Genomic DNA, 19,903 nt, shown 5'->3' on the forward strand with positions numbered 1-19,903 from the left:
TGCCTTGCCTCTTCACTGCCGCGCCGTCGTGGCGCCCGGGAAGGAGGCAGGCGCAGCGCTGAGCGCAGGAGATGCCCGATTGCGCCGGGCCTCCGGAGACGCTGCTCCCTGCTGCTTCGCCTGGACCCCCGGAGGTGGGAAGGCGCCTTGGCGGTCCTCTGGCTCGGCGCTCCGTTGTGGCTGGGCGTCAAACCCGGGGAGAGCTCCCCAGGCCCGAGGGGGTGGCCCGCAGCTCGGCTCCGGGCTGGGAGGCCAGGAAAGGCGCTTCGCTGGCGATGTCTCCCCGGCCCAGCCAAGAAGAACGGGGCCGGACCGCAGCCCCCGTCCGTCGGCCGGGCGGAGCTGCGGGAAGAGACCGGCGAGAGACGCCGTGCGCGGAGCGAGCCGGTTCCGCCTGGACGGGCGCGCGGGAGGCGCCGCGGGGCTGAGTCGGAGCGCTTTCTTCGCCTCGCAGGATCGATATTGATGGCTATCCAATGAAACGGTGATGGAGGTGATGATGGGGGGGGGGCAAAGAAAAGGGTCTCTCCTCCCGAGGGGACAGGCAGGGACCATTGGAGATCTTCTGCCGGAGAAGGGATCTCAGGAGAGCAGATCCACTGTGTGGCAGGCGGGATTGCTCCCTCCAGCGCAGGGGGGAGAGGCAGCCGGATTTGGGCCTAACTGGGTCCCCCAATCCGGGGCCCGGCAGCCCCCCCCCCCGCACAATGACCCCCCAACAGAGAGTCTCAGCCCGTGGAGCGGCGGTGCCCATCAGGCTCCCCCGCTTTCTTCCTATCTTACCCGACAAGAAGGAGGCGGCGGCTGCCTCGATCCAGGCACTGCTTGGCTCGTTTTCGCTCGATCCCCGGCGCGCTTCTTCCCGCCCAGGAAACGGAGCTTGCTCTGCCCTCTTCCAGCCTCGCCCCGCTCCTCCCGAGGTTAGAAAAATGCGATCGCCCGTCCGATTCCATTTCTCCCGGGCCAAACCCTCTGCGCGGCCCAATTTCGTTTCTTTGTTTTTCTCTGTGAGGCGTCAGGGAAGCCGCAGGGCGGAAGGGACTGGAGACCGCAGGGGAGGCGCGTCCTTTGGGTGCCTGCACACCTGAAGCCCCTCACCGGGAGGGGGCAAAAGAAACCTGCAGTCTAGAGCCCGGGCGGGGGGGCACTGCGGCTGCCCCCCAAATCTCCCCGTCCATCTTGCGGCTCCGCAGAAATGAGGACGCCTCTCGACATCTTTCCGTGGGGCTCGGGGCACGGGGCGGGGAGACGGACTTTTCTGAGAGGGCGGCTGGATTTTTTATTGGAACCGGCGCTGGGATTTTGCCCAAGGAGGGGCGAACGAGGCGCCCCATTCCCGGCCTTCCTTTAGGGGGCCCGTGTGCGTTTTGCTCCAAAGTGGCGACCCCAAAGGAGGCCTATGCGCCGCGGGACGTTTTTACCGGCGCCGTTGGCCGGCTGGACGCCTTCCTGGAGAAGAAAGGCCGCGGGGAAAAGCCCCGAGAGGCGAGTTCCCGGCGCTGCTAGACGGCGCCGCGGACTCCGAGCCTCCTTTCCAGTTCGGTGCGGGGAAAGTCGCTGCGGCGCCCCGCGGGACGCAAAGGAAAGAGGGGGGGCTGCGAACCGGTGCCAAGGCCCTGGCGGGGTCTCTCTCTCCGCCCCTCCGTCGGGGAGACCTGGCAGTCCTGCATTCCGGAGGAGGAGCCGCCGGTGGGCAGAGAGAGGCCCTTTGTCTCTGAAGCCGTAATGTTTTAAAAACAAGAGCCCGCTCTGCCACGAGAAGCTGTCCTTGTCGCAAATGAAAACACCAGTTGGTGTTCAATATTATTTTTTGTGGGGCTGCCACACCCGGGGAGCGAGACTCCGAGCGGCCGTGTGGTGCTTGCTTGGCGCTGCTGCCAGTTACACTTCCCCCCGGATAATGCGCTTGAGGTTTACCTGCGAAGGTGAGGAATTTGACGCAACGGATGGGAAGCTGGTCCCTGGTGCCCTTCAGAATCTCCCCCCCCCCTTATCTCACACCAACCTTCTCACCTTCAAGCCCTTTCGCTACTCTGTAGGCAACGGGGTCAATGCGCATAGTTTTTGTAAAAGGCTCTGCGGTCTGCTCTTTAAACAGTCAAGCGGTATATAAATCTTAGGAAATAAATAAGAGGGATTTCAAAATGCGAGGGGACGGGGAGAGATGCTTCTCCGTGGGCCGAGGAAGTGGGAAGAGGACCCGCCTGCATCTGGCGCAGGAACCCCGAAAGCGAGGGGACTCTCCGGCTGCCCAGATTCTTCCCCAAGTCCCCTGGCTGCTGCTCCGCCTTTTTCTTCGGAGTTTAGTATTAATATTTCCAGATGCGAAGTAACCATTACGATTTGGCTGAAGCGTCGTCTGTTAAGAAAATCCAGGGATCCAATGTGTCTGTGGAGTTCTTCATTGCTGCTGAAAAACAATAAAATTCGATTATATCTGGATATCTCTATCGAGTGATTCTGTCGTCCCAGTCGCGAGTCTCCGGTCTTTGAGTCCCTGGCCGGACGCCCGCTCTCGACGGGCTCCTCTCCAGATCCAAACCCACCAACATGGGGGCATATGCCCCCCCATCAAGTAAAACAATAGAAATACTTAACTAACTGACCAATCAAGCCGGTTCTGCTCCCCCTAATAAAAATCCTGGCTACACGCTTTCTCACACTGCATGATCTGATAAACTCCTATCATGTCGCCTCTGACTCCCCTTTTCCCTAAGCTAAAAAGTTCCAAACGCGGCAAATCTCTCCATGATCCCCTCGAACATTTTGATTGCTCTTTTCTGAGTTTTCCTGGTCTCCGATATCCTCTTTGAAGTGAGGCGTCCAGAACCGCCCACAGCACCCCAACGTGTCCACATCATAGACTGGTATAAACGGCATTGTTAGCACAATATCTGATTTTCAATTCCTTTCCTCGTGATCCCGAGCAGGGCGCGGGCCTTTTTCACAGCTGCTAAGCAAGTGTCTTTCCTCTCCACCCACGGCCAGGTCAGACTCTGTAGAGGTGAAATTAAGCATATTAAATGTAATTAATACATATTTTTTTTACTCCGACATGCATCACTTTACACTTGTTTTGCTTTGGACTTTTTAACGCCCGTTCGCTCAGTTTGGAAAAGTCTTTTCGGAGCTCTTTATTTCAGGACCCTGAACAATCTGGTGATTTCAGCAACGTTAAAATGCGCAGGTTCCTACAGCGTTGCACTTTCTCCGTCGCATTCTCCATTTATTTCTGCTCGCTTGTTCCTGCAAAGGGAGCCGTGTTTCGGCCGGCTTTCTTCGTGACGCCGAAGTGCAATCCTGTCAGCGGACTACCTTACAGGGCTGTAAGGCAGACCAAGAAAAAGGCACTAGAAATCATTTCATTATATACTTACCTGTATGTACACCTTTCCTTCACAACAACCTTGCGTGGTAGGTGAGGCTAAGGCCCCCTTCAGCCACGAAGCACGCGCCCCCTTGTGAAAGAGGAAGGGAGAGAGAGGAAGGGCCAAAAAGAGAAGGGGGGGTCTCTGCCCCCATCCAGGGGTGATGCCTGGTGCAAAAGGCAGCTTGTTCCCCCACCAAAAAGTATCCAATTACAAACCATCTGATCAAAGATGAAACATTATGATAAGAAATTTAATTAAATATGATGCACGCTTCCAGAGAGAAAAACCGAAACAAACCGAAAAGAAATGATCGTACAATGAAGTTATGCTACATGATACATACCAAATGCACCAATATACATGGATACATGACCATACCTGCCTTTTATTTATCTAGATGCGGTTTTGTTTTAATTGGTTTTAGTCTTTCTGTGGTATCTGCGAGTCGCTCTAAGTCATTTCCACAAGTAATGCCAAGAAGACATCTAAATAATAATAATAATAATAATAATAATAATAATAACAACAACAACAGCAACTATACATGAGATATATATGCTATATTATAAGGATCACAAATGAGGGTTTAAGGAGATCCCTGGGTGTGGCGGGCCCTCTGGCATAGCACACCCGAGAGGGCCGCCAGATGCGCCCCCCTCCCAGCCTTGGAGCACGGGATCGCTCTGCGTCAGCGCCCGGCAGAACGAGAAGGTCGTGCGGGAGATACAAGGAAGTGAGCGAGCAGCGGAGAGGGGCCACCGCCAAGAAGGCCTTGCTGCCAAGCGGAGACAGCCTTCCTTCCATGGCGGGAAGCAGCGTCGCCCTACAAAGGAACAAAGAAGTCAAATGCAAGGCAGAAGTCCTGGACGCGCCTTGAAGAAGGAGCCTCGCCCTTTTTTTTTGGGGGGGGGTGTGTAAGCAGGAGACCGGTTTTCCTCCCCTGGGTTGGGAATCGCCGGGAGGGGCTCCTCTCTCGGCAGCTTCATTCATTCATTCATTCATTCATTCATTCCTTTTATGTCCTTGGAGCTGGAGGTGGTGCACACGGTCCCCCCTCTCCTCAATTAATCCCTACAACGTCCCTGTGAATTATTATTATTATTATTATTATTATTATTATTATTATTATTATTATTATTATTTTCTATGCCGCCCTGGCGGTATAGCATGCATTCCATGATAACCAACCAAAGTAATAACCCGCTTGCCCAGTTTCAATGGCCAGGTCTCTCTCTCAGTGAGCGGGGATTCGAACCCTGATCTCCCAGTCCTCGCCCTCCTTTGATCCTCACAGCCCCCCTGCAAAGGGAGGTCAGGCTGAGAGAGGAGAAGACGAGGACGGGCCCAGGAGCTTTTCTGTTGTGAGCCGCCCTGGGATCTTCGAGGGAAGGGCGGCATACACATTACATCAATAAGAGAAAAACAATAACGGCCGCGTGGGGGGGGATTCGAACCCTGATCTCCCCCAGACCCAATACCGGCAGTCTAACCATTAGGCCACACTCCCCTCTCCAGCCCTCCGCCCACCAGCCCCGACGGGAGCCCGGAATTGCCCCATTCGCCCGCGCGAGGGCTGCTCTCCCCTTTCTCGCCTCTGTTCTCTCCGTGCGCGCGGTGCCTGACGGGAACGGTAGTTTCGCGGAGGGAAGAAGAGCGGGCGCCGCCGATGACGTTCGCTACGTCGCCCTGCGCGCCTCCCGGCAGGCTTTGCGGCTGCCGGCGCTGGAAGAGCGGCGCGAGGCGGCCAAGATGGCGGCTGAGGAGGCGGCGGTGGCTCGGGCGGGAGGGCGGCGAGGCAGCAGGTGAGGCGGGCGAGGGGCGAGGGGCGGGCGGGCGAGGCGGGCGGAGGGCGGCAGGCCTCCCCTTCCCCGAGGGGCCCAGGGCGCTCTGGCCGTGCTCCGAGGCACGCGGCCGGCTGCCCTGCGCGGGGCGCTCTGCCCATGCTCAGAGGCGCCCTTCTCCTTCCCGGCGCAGCGGAGCCCCCGCCCTGGACAGCCTGGGGTGCCGCCCGCCGCTGACGCCGTCGCTCTCGCCGCGGAAACGGACCACGAGCCAGTCCAAGACGGAGCCGCCGCTGCTGCGGACCAGCAAGCGCACCATCTACACGGCCGGCCGCCCGCCCTGGTACAACGAGACGGGCACCCCCTTCAAGGAGGCCTTCGTCATCGGTGAGCGGGGAGGGACCCAGGCGTCCGGCGCCCACGGAGACGGCAGGAGGGGCCGTCTGCTCTTTGCAGCACCTGCTGGGCTTGGGGGCGCCTTCTGCAGGGGGAGGGGGGCTTGGGGGGGCCGCCTGAGGACAAGGAGGGGGGGGCTGCAGCCCGGTGCGGGCGGGGGAGAGGCTGGAGGGATGGGGGACCCCACCCAGCGCTTCCTGCATTTGCCTGCAAGGTGGGGGGGGAGGGAGGGGGAGCTCTTTTCAGGGGTCTTCCCCCTCCCTTGGTTCCCTCTTGCCTGCTGCTGAGTCACCCGGTTGCTTCCTGGCAGGCAGAGTGGCAGAGATGACTTTGGCGTGCCCTTTCCTTGGGTGGGAAAGGTGCCTCTTGCATTGCAGAGGGTTGGGCTAGATGACCCTTGGGGGTCCTTCTGTGGGTGCAGCTCTCTCCTTCTTGCCTTGGTCTGAGATGTGGCTCTTGTGCCGCAGAAGAGCTGGCCTTGGGTCATTTCCCCTCCCCTCCCTGCAAGGCCGGCCTGGAACTTGCCTCCCATCGCAGCCTCTTGGCTTGCCCTCTGCAGCTGGGCCCCTCGGCTGAAGGGCCCCGGTATCTTGGGGCTGAGTTGCCTCACGCTCCTCCCTCTCTCTCAGGCTTGTGTGGTGGAAGTGCCTCGGGCAAGACTACGGTGGCCAACAAGATCATCGAAGCCTTGGATGTGCCTTGGGTGGTGCTGCTCTCCATGGACAGCTTCTACAAGGTGGGTGGGGTCTCCTGCCCAGATCTGATGGGGGGTGGGGTTCCCTCTGCCTCTCTGATCCGCCCCTCCCTCCCCCTGCGCTCTCCCAGGTGCTGAACAAGGACCACCAGCAGCTGGCTGCCTGCAACGAGTACAACTTTGACCACCCCGATGCCTTTGACTTTGACCTGCTGATCAGCGTCTTGCGGAAGCTAAAGGAGGGCAAAAGTGTCAAAGTGCCCGTCTACGACTTCACCACGCACAGCCGGAGCAAGGAGTGGGTATGTGGGGCGAGACTGGGAAGAGGGAACCGAGGTCTTTGCTGTGTCATTCCCTCAAAACCCCAAGGAGCTGTCTGTGAGGCTGGGCGGGAGCCACAAAGGGACTGCGCTGTCTTCCACAGCTGCAAGGAGGGGCACAGTTTGCTTGCGTTTACCTGAATCTGAAGTCAATTTGCAAGGGGAAGCAGGGAGCAGAAGCAGTGTTTCTGCAGTCAGGGCTGTTTTGAACCAAAAGACAGCTCTGCAGGTGGGTGGTGTCCCCGAGGCGCTGCCAAGGTGTGCTGCTGCCTTCCTGCTCCTCTGGTTCCTTACAGCTATGTCCCCCATCTGTGTCTGTGTGCTGTTGCCTCTGTCAGCCTGTGAAAGAGACAACAGGCTACTGCTGCAGCCCTGCTTGGGCCCAGCTACAAAACACTGCTCTGAATTCCCAGACTTTGTGTTGCTTCTGAAGCCCACTCAGGGTGAGGAAGGGAGCTCTTCTTCTGGGCTACAGCCTCCCGGAAGACTCCTCTATGTGTGAGCGTCACCCTGGCATTGCTCCTCTCTTCTTTCACTGATCTATGGTAATTTATTTATTTCCTGTCTTTGAGGATACAAATCCTTCCAAGGTGACATATGACCAAAGTCAAAATACGATGATAAAATCAAAGTGGCTGTGGTGAATTATAGTTCATTGTGGTCCTTCCCAAAGGAGTGTGGGTATCCATAGATCCTGGCTGGAGCTGGAGGTGTGTGTGTGTTAAACTGGTAGAAGAGGAGATTCCGGTGTGCAGAATATTGCTTTTTTTGGTCGGATGGACAGCATATTATTGAGTTCTCAGCGGGAGGGTAAATGCTCAGCACCCCGAGATCCCTGAAGAGAACACAGAACAGGCCTTGTCTGTTGGTGTTGTAGGGATATCTTCTGGGGGTGGGTGAGCGGTGGGGCTTTGAGATCAGAGGACGGATCTGTCAAGGAGGCAGAGCCGCTTTTGTTTTGAAATCAGTAGCAGAGGCTGCCCACCCCTTTCAATGAATAGCTCCCCGAGGATGGTGCGGCAACTCTTTTTGTGTCTGTGTCTGTAGGGGTGAGGGAATGTGCACACTCCCCATGTGCGACTTTCCCTGTGGGGGCTCTTTGCACCTCTGGGACCCAGACGTATGTGGGACGGCTAGGCCCAGGAGGCAGGCTGGTGGGACTGAGTCTGGGCTCTCTTGGGAGGGAGAGGTTGCCTTCTAGCCTGGAAGAAGCTAGCTGACCATCTCCTGGGTGGCTTGAAAAAGAGGGTGGGACAAATTCACAGAGGGGAGGGCCAGGGGCTGCTTGTGGGTTTCCCTCAGGCATCTGTTGTCACTGTGAGAACAGGATGCTGCACTCGAGGGGCCCCCATTTGATCTGATCCAGCAGGCTCTTCTGAGGTTCTTATGGGTGCTGGGTGCTCCCTGGTTGGTCTGATGCATCCTTCCTCCTCCCTCTGCAGAAAACCATCTATGGGGCCAATGTGATTGTGTTTGAAGGGATCCTGGCCTTTGCCAATAAGGAGCTCCTACAGGTATGGAAGGAGGGGGTGTTCTAGGCAGGCCCTGTGGCGGGAGAGGAGCTGGGTTGGGGTCTCTTCTGGTGTTTGCATCCCAAACGAGTCTCGTTTGTGGGAGCCCCTTGCAGGAGGCTGCCTCCCCGGGACCCACATTTGGGCTGGTCAGAGGGGGAGGCCTCACCACAGAGGCCTGAGCCTCCCGCCCTCTTCCTCGTGACTCCTGCAGCTCCTGGACATGAAGGTCTTTGTGGACACCGACTCGGACATTCGGCTGGTGCGGCGCCTGAAGAGGGACATCATGGAGCGCGGGCGAGAAGTGGCCGGCGTCATCAAGCAGTACAGCAAGTTTGTGAAGCCAGCCTTTGAGCAGTACATTGAGCCCACCATGCAGGCGGCGGACATTGTGGTGCCGCGAGGTGAGGAGGGGAGGCCCACGGGGTCTGCGCAGGAGGCGGCTTTGTTTCCTGTGTCCCGGGAGGGTGTTGGGGGACGCTGGGAGATTCCTCTGGAAAGGGGGGAGGTGCTGGGTGGGCAGGATCTTTCTCCCCTGGACCCCCTCCCTCTGTGTTCAGGCTGGCTGCTGCACTCCTTCCCACTCTTGGTTCTTTGCACGGGAGTCACCAATCCCAGTTTGCAGCTGCTACCGCTCAGACCTTGAAGGTGGAATTCAGAATTAAGCCTCTGCTAGGTTTCTGCAAGGTGTGTTGAGGCCTCCAACTGGAGTGGCTCTAAATGTGGATCAGGCAAAGGCATGGGGGGCAGGTCAGGCTCTCGATGGCACCTAGATGAGTTGGCTGTGGAACAGAGACCCTGAATACACTTTGGCTGGAGATCCTGTTTTTTTTGGGGGGGGGTCACTCTTGCCTCCTGCGTGTGGGCATCTCAAAGGCCTATATCTGGCCCCTGGGAGAACAGAATGCCGGCCGGGATGAGCCCCAGGCCCAATCTCTGTACCTGCAGTGTGGAGATAACTATGCTGTAAAGGAGAGAGCTCTCAACTGCATTATATAAAGTATCTGCCAGTTGGGTAATAATAATAATAATAATTTATTATTTATACCCCGCCCATCTGGCTGGGCCTCCCCAGCCACTCTGGGCGGCTTCCATAGAAAGCAAAAATACAATAAAATATCACACGTTAAAAACTTCCCTGAACAGGTACCGCAATACTTTACTAAACCATCCCCCCCCCCCGCCCCCAATCATAGGAGACCTGAAAAATCTCTGGGAGCTTCACCAAGGATTGATCTAATATCTGAGCCAAACAGAATTGGTTCATGTACTGGGCAGGACCCTCTGGTGCGGCCAGCAGGGGCCAGAAGGTCACTGTGGGCTTTTCAGAATATTTAGGAGCCCGCCTGCAAAGCATCTTGGGATTGTGGAAGCAGGAACTCATGATGTCCTGCTATCCCGGGAAGGAGAAGGGGCCGGGCCAAGATGCCACGTGGGCAAAGGAGCCGACCTCTCTCCCCTCAGGAGATGGACCTTTAGCCATTTTCTTCACACCACTTGGAAGCATGGTCTAAGCTGGTGCCCAGGGCCTCTCCTCTTTTAAAGCTCTCTAGGTTGGTGGCCATCGCTGCCTCCTGTGGAAGGGAGTTCCATAGCCTAACTCTGCCCTGTGGGAAGGAGTCCTTTTCTTTTATCTGCCTTGGCTCTCCTGGCGTTCGGCTTCCCAGAGGAGGAAGTGCCAGAGCGCCAACTCTGCCCTGCTGGCCTTGTTGGAGCAAGTGTGCCAAAGCCTTCCTGACAGGCTCCTCTCCTCCCCTTTGCTGTTTCTCCAGGTGGGGAGAACTTTGTGGCTCTGGATCTGATAGTCCAGCATGTGCACAGCCAGCTGGAGAAGGTGAGGAGGTCGGGGGGGGGCCTTTGGGGCAGCATGGCTGGGCATGGGGGCCTGTCCCCACTGCTGCAGGGTGGTCCACAGCCCCGTGCGGTCACTCTTCCATCTTCTCATCACCCGCTTCTTGGCACCTCGGTCTGTCCTGCTCTCCTCACTGGGTGACCCTCTGGTCTCGGTCTGGCCCTGGACCCTGGGCAGGTGCCCCCTGAACGAGGCTCAGTCCCGCCCTGGGCTGCCCCCCAGTGACTGGGCCTGGGAGGTGGGAAGCCTGGGGGGGCAGAGCTGGGGGTGTGCAGTGACGGCTGTTCTGTGTTTCTCTCCACCTCCCCCTGCCCCCCCCGCTAATGACTCTGCTGCCTCCCGCCGTGGGCCACTCCTGCCACTGCTCAGCGCGAAATCACGGTCAGGTATGATGGCGGCCCTGAAGGAGCAGAGCTTGGACCCTCGCCTCCCCCCCCCAAAAAAAAACCCTTCCTGGTGCTTTCCCAGCCACTCAGCAAGCCAGCCAGCGAGGGAGCAGGGGGGAGGGCTGGGCCCTGCAGCCGGGGGGGGGGGGGGGAGAAGGCAAGGAGGGGGTGCAGGTTGTCTGGGGAGGGGGCTAGACCCACCACTTACTGGGACTGCGTTGTGCTGCCAGGCCTTTCTGGCTGGTTCCCTCGGGGAGCATGCTGGCTTGGGCTGCCACCTCTGGCAAGTCCCCTCCACCTGCTTGTCTTTGGTGGGGCTGCTGATGGGCTTCCCCTCTGCATTCCTGGGGGAGCTCCAGCCCTCTTTGGGGCGCTTCTGCTTTGCCAACCCCCCTCCCTGCTTTTTGAACCCTGCTTGCTGGGTGGCAGCATCTGTGTGGACCCTGCTTTGCAGGGGACTGGACTAGATTCTACGTCCGATTACCTGTTCGTTGGCTAAATTTGTTAGTCGCTTTATCTCGCCCAAAGCAACCCAAAGCGACCTGCAGCCGCCTGAACAACGTTCTCCCCTGCCTTGCCTTGTCCTTCCTGGCTGCTGGAGGGGGGAGAGAGGGGGAGGAGCTGCTCTGGGCCTTACTGCAGGGGGATGCAGGGGGAGATGTCAGCTGCCCCCTCGCCCGCCTGGGTCCGGTGGGGCACTCCTCCTCCTCTCCCCCTCCTGCCACCCCCCTGCACCTGGCAGGAAGCCGCTGCCCTCGTTGCCCTCCTCCCTAACACCCTGTCTGTCTGTCTGTCTGTCTGTCTGTCTCTCTTCCTTCCCTCCCTGCTGGGCCTGGGCGTCTTCACCAGAGGAAGCTGCGCTGGCATATGTGAGGACCCTTGGTCTCCTTTGGCTCTTCCCCGCTGCGCCTCCCGCCCCTCCCCTGTCTCTTGTGCTGGGTTTTGAGTGGGGCGGGGTGGGGGGAGAGGAGGGGCAGGGACAAAGTGTGCCTGACTCTTCTGGGCGAGGACCCCAGGGATGGGGGGCAAGTGGGAGCCTTCACCCTCTCGCAGAGTAGTGCAGTGTGGCAAGGAGCCCCCTCCCTGCTGGGAGACGAGGGCAGCCCCCTTTGCCTGCTTGGCGCCAAAAGGCTCCGTAAACTAACGTTGCGCTTGCCAAAACTGAATGTCTACTTGCCATTTGGGGACCAGGCGGCTTGAAAGTTGTATTTTTCAATATGTCTTTGGTTCCTGAAATTCATTCTCATTGTGCAGATAAAATATAGCTGGTAGAATTCTGCAGGATGTGTTGCTAGAGTGTGAAAACAGTCCAGACCCAAGATTCCCCAGGCAGGCACCACCAGGCAGTGGGGATGTCAGGCGGCATTCTGGTGCCTGGGCATCTTCACTCGGTCGCAAGCAGCCAATAGCCAGGTGCAAAATGCGGCTGGAGAAATTCTAGCGCTGGCATGGGGTGGAGGGGCTGGGAACTTGGACTTCCAGTGGCAGGGGGATTATCCAGTAAGAGGGGTTTCTTTGAGGCACATTGGGGTGGCCCCACTTTCCCCCCGGGTCAGGGCATTGAGGGATGTGAGCCAGGCGAGGCGGAACTGCATGGGGAGCAGCTGCCCCTGTCCTGTAGCAGCCGGCCAGCCGACCCCTTGCTGGTGAGCTCTCATCTTCCTCCTCCTCCTCCTCCTCCTGCACAGAGCAGCCTTGGCCTCGGCCCACCAGGGGCAGCCCTTGCCAAAGACCCTCAGTGTCCTGGACAGCACGCCCCAGGTCCGCGGGATGCACACCATCATCAGGTACGGGGGGGCAAGGTCTGAGGGGGCTGGGGGGCGGGGGAATCGGCGCTTCCTCCTTTGATGGGGTTTTTGAAGCAGAGGTTGGATGTGTGGGGTGGATGAGCAGGAGAGGGTCTTTCATCAAGACATGATCCTTTCACTTGTGAGAACACAAATACCTATTAGAGTAGAATTGAAAATCGCTATCTCTCCACCCCTGAAAACTATTAGGACACGCTTGCGTAACTTTTTAGAACAACTATGATATCCAAGGATGTTTTAGGCAGACTTGGGTTATCTTCTCCCTCTTGACAAAAAGGAGTCACTCAGACTAAGTAAGAAAATACAAGGTTTACTCACGTCATAGTCTTGCCAGGGTTCAACATTACAGTGACGAAAACCAGGCAGGCAATAATCCTTAGACGCTACAAATATCCAGATCCGACTGGAGATTGCTTTCTGGAGGAGAGCAGAGAAACCTCCTTCCCCATCCCAGGTAGGAAAAAGGGTGTGTAGTGACAGGAAGAAGTGGAGATTGTTTCTATGGTTCCCCTTCCTGCCAGAAAGGTTTAGAGGAGATTCCCCCATAGAGACCCCTGTCTGGGACTATCTAGCTGTCACGCAACTTGTGATTTGGCTGCAGATCCTCCCGTAAGATGGGCACTTTTTAGGGAAGCTTACACTTCTCCGATTCTGACGCTGTGCCAATCCTGCCTTCTCCCCCCACCGCCCTACCTCTGCTTTCCCCCGCAGGAACAAGGAGACCACCCGGGACGAGTTCATCTTCTACTCCAAGCGCCTCATGCGCCTGCTGATTGAGCATGCCCTCTCCTTCCTGCCCCTCAAGGTGCGTGCGCCTCCTGGTCCCTTCGGTGCATGGCAGGGGTGGACTACGTGGCCCTTGGGGGGGGACCCGTCCGCTTACAGTTCTGGGATTCAGCATGCCACAGGAGCCCCTGGACGCAGCGCATTCACTCCCAGGGTGGGTGCGATGGCTGGCTGGCTGGCTGGCTGGCTGGCTGGCTGGCAGCTCCCCCTCGCGGGCAAAGCCCAAGAGCCTGCCAGGCTCTCCTGCCTCCCACCCACCCTTGTCTTCTGTGGCCTTTTGCAGCCGGTGACGGTTGAGACGCCGCAGGGGACGGTCTACGAGGGGAAGCGGTTCCATCGGCAGCGGGTGAGTCACGCTCCGCGCACGGAAGGGTCTCAGGCTCTGCTGGGTGGGAGATGACTCTGGCCGGCAGCCAATGCGCAGCGCCTCTCTGCAGGAGCTGCTGCTGCTGCTGCTGGGTCTTTGGCCTGAGCTCTTGCGCTGTCGAGCTGTGGGCTTCTCCCCTTTGGACGTAGGGCAGGGGCAATCCTGTGCCGGGTGCTGAGGGCCGCCAGAGACGAGTTCCTCTGCTTCCTCCTCTCCCAGATCACAGGCGTCTCCATCCTGCGGGCGGGAGAGACGATGGAGCAGGCTCTGACGGCCGTCTGCAAGGACATTCGTCTGGGCAAGATCCTCATCCAGACCAACCACAACACGGGGGAGCCAGAGGTAGCGAAGGGGAGGGGGCTGGCGGGAGGGCAGGGGCCGCCTCTCCCCACGGCTAAGACTGACCTGTGCCCCATCCCCACCCCCTTCTCTTTCAGCTGCACTACCTCCGGCTCCCCAAGGAGATCAGCGAGGACTACGTCATCCTGATGGACAGCACGGTCTCCACAGGGGCAGCAGCCATGATGGCCATCCGAGTGCTGCTGGTGTGTGGGGAGACCCTGGCGAAGGGGCGTGGGGGGCAGGGGGGAGCTTGTGGGGTCGGGACTCCTGCATGGGGCTGCTCAGAGCCCAGGAACAAGCAGGCCTTGTTTGCCTGTGTTGTTGGGGGAGGGCAGGCAGGTGACCGGAAGAGGGTTATGATTGCCAGCAGAGACTCAGTTGGCAGGGGCCCCCTTGAGTCATCTAGTCCAGCCCCCTGCCATGCAGGAATCTCACAAAAGACCATGGCAGGAGGAAGTTTGGAGGTGTGGCTGTGGAAAGCAGTGTATGCCAGACACAGTCTGGGGCCCGCTTGGCTGCTGGCAATGCCCTCCAAGTGATGTCTGCCATCTGTGCACTGGAGGCAGCAGGTCTAGAGGACCCCTGGGGGTCCCTTTCATCTCGGTGTGTCTCTGCCTCAGGACCACGACGTCCAGGAGGACCGGATCTTCCTGCTCTCCCTGCTGATGGCTGAGATGGGGGTCCACTCGGTCGCCTATGCCTTCCCCCGGGTGCGCATCATCACCACAGCCGTGGACAAGAGGGTCAGCGAGGAGTTCCACATCATTCCAGGCATTGGTGAGCAAGAGCTCTGCTGGGGGTGGGCAGGGGCATCACCTGCTCCTGAGCGGCCCCCACTTCCTGTGGAGTGGCAGAACCAGCTCAAGGTGGGGGGCTCTGTTCCCTGTTGGAGAAAGGAGCCACTGCCCCCGGAGGGAGTTCTACGGTTTCCTGATGGGCGGCGTTGCCAGATCCCTTGTGGGCTGGGAGGGGACAGAACTCTTGTGCTTGGATCCTGCTAGCTGGTTTGCTCCCATAACGGGTGTCTGGTTGGCTGCTGTAAAAACAGGATGTTGGACTGGCCTGATCCCAGCAGACTTTTCTTACGTTCTCATGGAACCTCCACATCTAGGTTCCTGGGTTCTTTGGGGGCGTTTGGTGAGAACAAGAGGCTGGACTCGATGCCCCCCTTGGGCCTGATCCAGCAGCCTCTGCTGACGTTCTCCTCCCTTGCCTGCCTCTGTGACCCCTGCGGCTTGCCTTTCCTCAGGGAACTTCGGCGACAGATACTTTGGCACCGACAGCGCCCAGCCCTCCTGGTACGAGGGAGACTGCATGGACTGCTGAGCTGGCCTCGCTTTTCGACAGGGCTGGGGGGCCTGGAGGGAGCTGGACCCCCTGTGCCGCCAGACCTTGGGGGCGCTGCTGTGACTGCATGCCTTTCTCCGGGGAGGGGAGAGTGCTGCCGCCGCCACTGCCCTTCATCTCCATATTTATTGGGGTCCTTTCTTCCTCGCCAGTGCTCTGGCTGCTGGCCCACCCGGGGCTAAAGTGGCTGCAGTGAAGTCCGCTGCGCTCCTTGGCAGGGACGCTCCCAGCTCGAAGGGACCCCCCTGCTACGTCCTGTCCTTGGGACACCCCCCCTGCAACTCCCCCTGTGCTGCCGGGGCTCAGGGCCAGCTGGGCTGTGCAGGAAACGTCCCTGGCCACCTCTTGCCCTCGGAGCCAGTGGGCCGTGGTGCCAGCCGCCCCCCTCCCTTTCTCATGCCTCCGCAGGCAGGTGGACCTGCACTCCAGAGGCCTGGGGGGGGGTCCTCCTCTCCCCCCCTCCTTCGCCTAAGGCCAGCCTGCCTGCCTTTCTGGACCTCTTTCTCCAAGTACTGTACGAATCTGCCGCCTTTGCTTTTGTACGTGATAATAAAGACCAAGAGTGGCTCCTGCTTCTCCCTTTTTTCACTTGGGGGAAGGGGGTTCTGTAGAGGGGAACACACTGGGGGGGGGGCTGGCTCCGGGCTTCTTCAGATTTGCCCCGGCTGGGCAGATGGCAAAGGGGGTCACTTCCTTCAGCTCAGCATGTTCAAGGCGCCACTCTCAGCTTGAATGACAGACTTCCCATTTAGAGGACCATGTAACAAAACAGGCAACTCCTATATAGTATTATGTGATGCCATATAATAATACAAGTGTGAAAATCGCACAAGGCGGGGAGCACCCTTTAAATGCTCTCTCTGCCGCTCTCTCCAAGAATGCTGTTTTTGTTTCAATCACTGCAAATTTTGGACAAAATGGATTGTTTCAAGAAGCGGCAGAGAGACATTTCTAGATTTGTCTGGCAGGGCAAGAAGCCCAGAATAAAATTTAAGATACTAACGGATGCAAAGGATAGAGGTGGATTTGCCCTGCCAGACCTTAAACTTTATTATGAATCAGCAGCATTTTGCTGGTTGAAAGACTGGCTACTTCTTGAGAACACGGACATTTTGGATTTAGAAGGTTTTGATAATGTTTTTGGGTGGCATGCATATTTGTGGTATGACAAGGTTAAAGCACATAAGGCATTTAAAAACCATATTGTCAGAAGAGCATTGTATAATGTCTGGATAAGATATAAGGACTTACTTGAAAATAAAACCCCAAGGTGGCTATCACCTATGGAAGCGAAGGCTCTGAAAAAACTCAATATGGAGGCCAATTGGCCAAAATACTGGGAGATTCTGGAACAGGAGGGTGATAAACTGAAATTGCAGAGTTTTGAGAAGCTTAAAGATAAAGTGCAAGACTGGCTTCACTATTTTCAAATAAGGGAGGCTTACAATTTGGATAAAAAAATTGGCTTCCAGGTGGAAAAATCAAAATTGGAAACAGAACTACTAGAACCCAAAACTAAGATATTATCAAGAATGTATAACTTGCTGTTGAAATGGAATACTCAGGATGAAACGGTAAAATCTGCTATGATTAAATGGGCACAAGATGTTGGACATGACATTGTTTGCTGACTGGGAACAGTTGTGGACCACAGGTATGAAATTTACGGCATGCAATGCCCTAAGAGAGAATATTATGAAAATGATATACAGGTGGTACACGACACCAGTCAAGCTTGCAAAAATCTATCATTTGCCTGATAATAAATGTTGGAAATGATATAAAAGGAAAACTATAATCGGAGGGGAAGGAAAGACCCAAGATTAATTCCTGGGATTTTTATACTCGCAATCGAAGGCATTGAGAAATTGCTTTATTATACAGTCGTATCTTGAAAGTTGAACGGAATCTGCCCAGAAGTCCATTCAACTTCCAAAACATTCGGAAACCAAAGTTCGGCTTCTGATCGGCTGCAGGAAGTTCCTGCAGCCGATCGGAAGCCCCATCGGATGTTAGGCTTCCAAAAGAACGTTTGCAAATCAGAACACAGTTCTAGAATTTCAGCGTTTGGGAGCAAAAACATTCCAGAACTAGGCTGCTTGACTTCCTATACCCATAGATCTTAGGGTAGTTAGCAACACAAAATCACAATATAAAATACAGAAAATATTTCATCCTAATCTAAAATATATCGCCTCCACGAACTTAATTGAACCCTATTTTTAAGGAGTGGGGTGTCTAGGTTCTATTTCTGTTCTACTGACATATAGCAAAAACAATTAGAACAAATAGTGTAACAATTGTCTGCCTTAGGTTCACTCCTAGTTACTGTAGAAGAAGAAGAGTTTAGATTTGATATCCCGCTTTATCACTCCCATTCAGGAGTCTCAAAGCGGCTAACAATCTCCTTTCCCTTCCTCCCCCACAACAAACACTCTGTGAGGTGAGTGGGGCTGAGAGACTTCAGAGAAGTGTGACTGGCCCAAGGTCACCCAGCAGCTGCATGTGGAGGAGCGGAGACGCGAACCCGGTTCCCCAGATTACGAGTCCACCGCTCTTAACCACTACACCACACTGGCTCTCTGTAGGGTTGGAAGGGTCCCCCGAAGGCCATCTACGCCAACCCCTTGCAATGCAAGAATCACAGCTAAAGAATCTCGGCCAGGTGTCCTTCCAGCCTCTGCTTCAACATCTCCAGTGACGCCCACCACTCTCTGAGGTTGCTGGTTATTGCTGCTGCTTGTGGGAGGGAGTTCCATAGTTCTGTGTGAAGGAGTTGTTTCTTCTACAAATGGACCTTGAGCTTGTTTGGAGGATCTAGCAGGGGAGCGCAGCTATCGTATACCCTTGACCGAAGAATGGTACACTCCTATCTGGGATGGTCGTCCTCTTCCACCGAGCGCACATGGAGCGGTGAGGGAGGAAGGGGACACCCGCCTAGCCAGCCAGATCAGCCGAATCAACCCTGGCGATCAATGGGGTGACAGGTGTCGCAGCCAGATCGCCCTCACATCACATCTTCCCGACTCAGCCGAAGCGGTCCCGCACCATTCAGTGAGCGCGTGCCCAGCAGCAGGTGCCGCCGCGGCCACCGCCAGCCCCGTTGCGAGCCCCGCAACCGCCTCGACCAGCATCCCCGGAGATGCGGGCTCCCGCTGCTGGAGGAGAGGGGGGTGGCCCCAACCTCACCAGCAGCAGAGGCTGCAGCAAACTCAGGCTCAAGTCGATGAGGTCGTGGACATCATGCGAGGAGGGAATGTGGACCAGGTTCTCGAGAGGGATCAGAAGCTCTCGGAGCTGGACGACCGCGCCGACGCTCTGCAGGCGGGGGGCTCCCAGTTCGAAACCAGGGCAGCCAAGCTCAAGCGCAAGTACTGGTGGAAGAATCTAAGGATGATGATAATCCTGGGCGCGATATGCACCATTATCTTGATCGTTATCATCGTTTGCTTCAGCACTTAATGGAATTTATGGAGCCATTTCTCATCCAGGAGCAACGGCCGGGAGCAGCGTGAGGGGCAAAGCATCCCCCCTCCTCTAGATCTCAGCCATATCTTCCAGCCGCCCTCCCCCCCCCCGCCTCCCCTCCCTCCATACGCCCCTTACACCCTCCCAAACCCCCTCCTCCCCTCCAGTGTGTCTGTGTGGGTGTGCATTGCGTGTGGGTGTCTTGTAAATAGCCTGATTTGTTATTTATACATATATAATATAATATAATATAATATAATATAATATAATATAATATAATATAATATAATATAATATAATATAATATAATATAATATAATATAATATAATATAATATATTTTGTCTGTTTGTAGATTTATTACTAGACTTTCCATGTGTCATGGAATCTTTCCCCCCTTCCTCTGCTCCTGCCAACCCCCGCCTTCCCTCTTTCTCTCTCTCTCTCTGACAGTGTTTTTTCAGTGTCTTGGCTTTTAACTAAAATCTTCAAGGACCAGTAACTCCCCGTGATCCTTAACCCTTCTCCCGACTTAGCTGGGCTCAGAAACTCCTAAGGCACTCTGCCCACCGCACTTCCTCCCCATGCAAAAAAATAAAAATAAAATAGGTCATCCGGATACTAACGTTGGAACAGTCTTGGGTTGTGGATTTTCCTGCCCAGCCTGCAATCTTTTACAGCCCAAGACCCTTTGGCTCTTGAAACCGCTGTAACATTGGACTAGATTGCGGTGTGTTAGGGTGTCGGGAATTTCTTTGCCTGCTCTCTTTTGATCCCAGCCCCTTCCGCGGCGGGGAAGAACCTCTACCCTTTGTGATCTTCTGTAACATTCCTGGAGTTGTGCTGTGTGCCGTGTCTTCGAAGTAACCAACACTATACCTTATAACCGCCCCCCCCCCCCCCGTGCAGGGAACAGCTCTGTTTTGGGAATCCTGCAACAGCCCTCTCCTCGCCTCCTCCCGCCACTTACGGGAGAGGTGGACGATTTTCCTGCCATAGATGTCCTAAATGAAAACTGCCTCTCTCTTTTTTTTGATAATAATAATAATAATAATAATAAAAATACGAGTATACAAGGTAATATAACGTGTACATTCCAGACCTGCCCGGTAAAGGAGCCGAGGTTATCTAAATAGGGGAAGCAGGATAAGTTGCCCACACCCCAAAATATGACTCCCCAGTCCTCCTCTTCTTGCAATCACTGCCTATTTGCCGGGAATTGGGGTATCTTCATTCGTGTCTGGGTAACAAGCAAGTTAGGGTTCTGCCTTTGGTTCCTTTCAGAAGTGTGTTTATGTGTTGTGTTGAAAGCACAGATAACTAGCAGATTCGACGTCAAGTGATACGGGGATTGGGGGGAGCGTTGCTGTTTAATAATCCTCAGAGCAAGAAAATATCTTTCTTCCCCATGCTTGGGAAATTCTATTTGGGCCAGTTTTGCGCTATAGCAAAATAGTTTTTCTGTGTCTACTCTC

At 56.0% G+C, this 19,903-nt stretch overlaps 1 protein-coding gene and 1 pseudogene across 2 annotated transcripts; both read left to right on the forward strand.

The window, feature by feature from the left end:
* Positions 1-5,092: 5,092 nt before the first annotated feature.
* Positions 5,093-15,533, forward strand: LOC307211775 (uridine-cytidine kinase-like 1). The gene is made up of 15 exons (XM_079968769.1): positions 5,093-5,173; positions 5,346-5,539; positions 6,178-6,284; positions 6,374-6,544; positions 8,005-8,076; positions 8,288-8,477; positions 9,846-9,907; positions 10,295-10,311; positions 12,000-12,098; positions 12,831-12,924; positions 13,189-13,251; positions 13,492-13,614; positions 13,710-13,817; positions 14,235-14,391; positions 14,864-15,533. Exons 1-15 carry the CDS (start codon positions 5,121-5,123, stop codon positions 14,938-14,940), a joined length of 1,587 nt encoding a protein of 528 aa, XP_079824895.1. The 5' UTR covers positions 5,093-5,120; the 3' UTR covers positions 14,941-15,533.
* A 2,449-nt stretch (positions 15,534-17,982) lies between these two features.
* Positions 17,983-18,673, forward strand: LOC307211933 (vesicle-associated membrane protein 1 pseudogene; annotated as a pseudogene). The gene has a single exon. The product of its transcript is annotated as a vesicle-associated membrane protein 1 pseudogene (transcript).
* The last annotated feature ends 1,230 nt before the right edge of the window (positions 18,674-19,903 follow it).

Source organism: Podarcis cretensis (genome assembly GCF_951804945.1).
Source record: "Podarcis cretensis genome assembly, chromosome: 3".
Classification (NCBI taxonomy): domain Eukaryota; kingdom Metazoa; phylum Chordata; class Lepidosauria; order Squamata; family Lacertidae; genus Podarcis; species Podarcis cretensis.